This window comes from Henckelia pumila, chromosome 2, assembly GCF_033568475.1.
Source record: "Henckelia pumila isolate YLH828 chromosome 2, ASM3356847v2, whole genome shotgun sequence".
In the NCBI taxonomy this organism is placed as follows: Eukaryota; Viridiplantae; Streptophyta; class Magnoliopsida; order Lamiales; family Gesneriaceae; genus Henckelia; species Henckelia pumila.
This window is the reverse complement of record NC_133121.1, coordinates 124,242,047-124,245,822: the sequence shown is the minus strand read 5'-3', so window position 1 is coordinate 124,245,822 and position 3,776 is coordinate 124,242,047. Positions and strand designations below refer to the sequence as shown.

The 3,776-nt window shown below is 39.4% G+C and overlaps 1 protein-coding gene across 1 annotated transcript; it reads right to left on the bottom strand.

Moving 5' to 3' along the window:
• Positions 1 to 447: 447 nt before the first annotated feature.
• LOC140878337 (uncharacterized) lies at positions 448 to 1,540 on the bottom strand. Its single transcript, XM_073281939.1, has 2 exons — positions 1,178 to 1,540; positions 448 to 1,023 (listed from the first exon to the last, which is right to left on the bottom strand). Exons 1-2 carry the CDS (start codon positions 1,538 to 1,540, stop codon positions 448 to 450), a joined length of 939 nt encoding a protein of 312 aa, XP_073138040.1.
• Between the last annotated feature and the right edge of the window lie 2,236 nt (positions 1,541 to 3,776).

The following is a 3,776-nucleotide window of genomic DNA, read 5'->3' as shown; positions in this document are numbered from 1 at the left end:
ACTGTCCATCATTATTATTGTGTGGTTCTCATCACATTGAAAAAAACTCGATTGTACATGACCTTCACTCACACCTTCGTGAGTACCCATACATCTCAACTTAAAACACAAACATACAAGGCTTGAAGTGTACTAACATGAATAAGACAACAATAATAGTGCTACAGCTGGCTTCATTATATTAACAAGCATTCATTTAGCATTGCATTGTCATGCAATTACAGACCATTTGTAAATACAAGTCGCAAAAGTACTTACAAGATATTTGCACCAATATCATTGCAAAATAGGACAAAATACAATGGGTGCAACTCCTATATGCATCAAGTAACCTGGAGCCAACAAAGTAGAGTTGACATATGCCTTTCAAAAAACACCTCCTGACACTTGCTTGTACACGAGCAGGCAGTACAAAAAAACATCACGTGTAACCATTATTCCAAACGCCTACTCGCCCCCTAGCAAGCGTTTCAGTAAACATATCCTACCTTTCTCTCCTAGACGCTTGAATAGCGCCAAGTCGTCGTGACTGTGGAACAAAAGTTGTGCAGCCCGCACTTGCTCGTCATCCGACAATTCTGAAATTTGTTGAATACTTTCCAATACCACGTCTTGTGCATCCGATATCTTGTCCTCGGCTGCCATTTGCTTCACCAAGTCTGCCATTGTGATCTTCGTAACATGAGCCAAGTTGTTGATTGCTCCAACAATAGAGTCGTCAAGTTCTTCTACTTTCTTTCTTTTTTTGGTCTTAGAGGATGCACCTGGAAATGTTTTAGATGATGGAGTATGAGTATCGGAGATCGATTCCGATGCAGCTTCTACTCCTGGAAATGTGGGAGTGTGGACTTCGTAATTGAACGAATCCAAAGGTGAGCTGTTGTCAAGGTTGAGGACATCTTGCAGCACGTCTCTGAAATTATTTGTCTTCACCCCGGCTGCCCGATCGTTGCCAAATATCTCACACCAGTTGTTGTAATGCGTCCATTGTTTGTGTCTCATGGACCGTACACTTGCATCACCCTACAATTATAAGTACATGTCCCCATTTAGTTTCTGGTTCAAGATCTCTAAATCTGTTATTCACAAAAAAAACGCCTGCCTAAAACAATTAAACAAGAAACAGTAGCCATCTTTTATCATTTTATTTGAATCAAAATCACGACCATGGTAATACCTTAATGAGTGCATCCCATGTCTCATCTGTTGCCTCGATCGTCTTAGTAATATCATTCCAACCAGTACCACTTTTGCTCAAAATAGTGACCAAACAGCTATAAGTTTTCTTCCACACATGTACTTTCGAGTTAATATGGGGATTCCCGCGTAAATCACAACCTGGAAGTGCTTCCTTCATTGAAGATTCCAACAAATTCAAATACCCAGATTTGAATCCATTTTCACTTCTCCATCCCTTAGTAATCACGTCTTTAAGCGAGTGGATTAGAACTTCCTCCTCACGTGCGGTCCAACTTCTTCTACTTTTATCTGCCTTTTTTGACTTACCAATAAAACTCCCAGAAGTTGCGCCACTTTCCATGTTATGCAACACCTGCACTCATTATCAAGAAAACAGGTGAATAATGACAGAATAATGTACTATCATTAATAGGATATGAAATTATAATATGATTTACGTGGAATGAAGTACTTAAAAAGAACATTCGCATAAACATGCACATAAATAATATTAAAGGTTCAAAATACAAACAGTAAACGACAAATACGAATCAAAGTGTCAAACAAAGAAAGCCCTAAAACAAGTGCCACCGTACAAGATTGAAAACTGAAATACAAAGAAATAATATTCATCCATTTGTGTTCCACATGTTCAAGGCAAACTCGTCTCTCCAAGCATCCCACACGTCGGACGACTCAAAACTACTTATGAAATCAATTTCCTGGTTCTCCCCTGGGCTGACCACATCTTGTTCTATGTCTTCAACTGGATCGTCTGGCATTTGCGAGCGAATAAAATTATGAAGTAGTATACAACCTAGTATGATCCTGTTCTGGACTTCTATCGGGTAAAACGAGGGACTTCGAAGGATTGCCCATCTCTTTTTTAGCAATCCAAAGGCTCGTTCGATGACGTTTCGAGCTTGAGAGTGCCTCCAATTGAATAGCTCCTTGTAATTTTCAGGACGTGTAGCACGGTTTCCCCAGGCATCCCTGTGGTACCTTACTCTGCGATAAGGAGTCAAGAAACCTTCTATATTTGCATATCCATTGTCGCATATGTAATAACATCCTGAAAAATATCTAGAAATTATTATTATCAAACAATCTGGTGATGCAATTGTGAGATAAATACATTGAAAATAAACGACTGAGCGAAAAGCTAACCTCTAGGAACCCTGAAAGAGTCATCTCGGGTCAATGCATCTCTTAACACGCGTGCATCTGCTGCTGATCCCTCCCACCCAGTTAGAGCATATATGAAGTTCATTTCTCGGTCACATATAGCCAGTACGTTAACTGCAACAGTTCCCTTTCTAGTTCGGTATCTCGCCCTGTCTCGAGCAGGGACGTGTACTGATATATGTGTTCCATCTAACGCCCCTAGACAACCCTGATATGCTCATACAAAATATGTCAGTTATGATGAAGAAATAGTAAAATTTGAACATACTACGCAAAGAAAAAATTCAATTATGCTAATGTCCAAATAAAATTACAGTACCTTGAACGATTTCCAATTCTCATTTGTGCAACTCTCATCAACAGGGGAAGGTTTAACTAGTAGTAACGGATGTAACTTCAAAAGTGCTCGCATAACTTCATGGAAATGTGCGCTAATGGTCTGCCCACTACGAATGTAGTCATGTCCAGCGACACAGTTCTTTTTATGATGAGCCAAAATTGACAAGAACATTGCCACTTTCTCTTCTACCCGTACATATCTCGAATCAACTAGCCCTCCTACGTTAACTAGAAGATAACACAATCGTCCAAATGCATTGCGGTTCATTCGTAAGTTAACCACACATTGAATATCTCCTGCGTCAATTATCCTATGCAGGTGGTTGAGTTGGGCATTTAATCTCCCGGTCATAGTGTACGCTGAAGCTGCTCGACGAGGGAAACGTCGCGGCTTCTCGAGTAATCTCATACGTTGTCGTATTAAAAGACTTACCATAACGAAATTTCGCAACAACATTTGGTACACCATGAGAACGAGACAAAACCAGACAAACAAAAGATTGAATGCCTAATGCTTAGGATATCCGGCACACCAAACACAGCCTTAGTATAATACAACACGAGTACACGACGATGATGATGATGTCACGATAATAATAAGGGCAAATTATTTAAAATTCTCCATTACCAAAGTTTTCTTTAATTTAATTCCATATCCACCCTTTTCTTTGTTTTCACTTCCTAATAGTCCCCTTTTTTGAATATTTTTGAATTAAAAATTAATTAAAACTAATCCTTTGTACGTGGCTTTGTTATACCTATCAAACCAGTCCCGACCATGCAAGACTATCGGTTATGCAAGGTTTCCAGCCGATATACTCTATATTAGGGTCCAACATGCTTCCGTAAGATAAATTAAATTCAAATACCTCTTTGACCATAATGTTGTCGGGTCATACCTGCCGAGTTTTACGAAGTGCTCCTCATACTCCAACGACGCAGTCGCAACAGATGGTTTTTGCACAAGCTCCTTCAACGACACCCAGCACAGCCTTAATTCGTTTTCTACCTTAAGGCGTATGGTATATAAATTTAATTATAAAATATGAGCTTGAAAGAACAAGAGGCTTTAA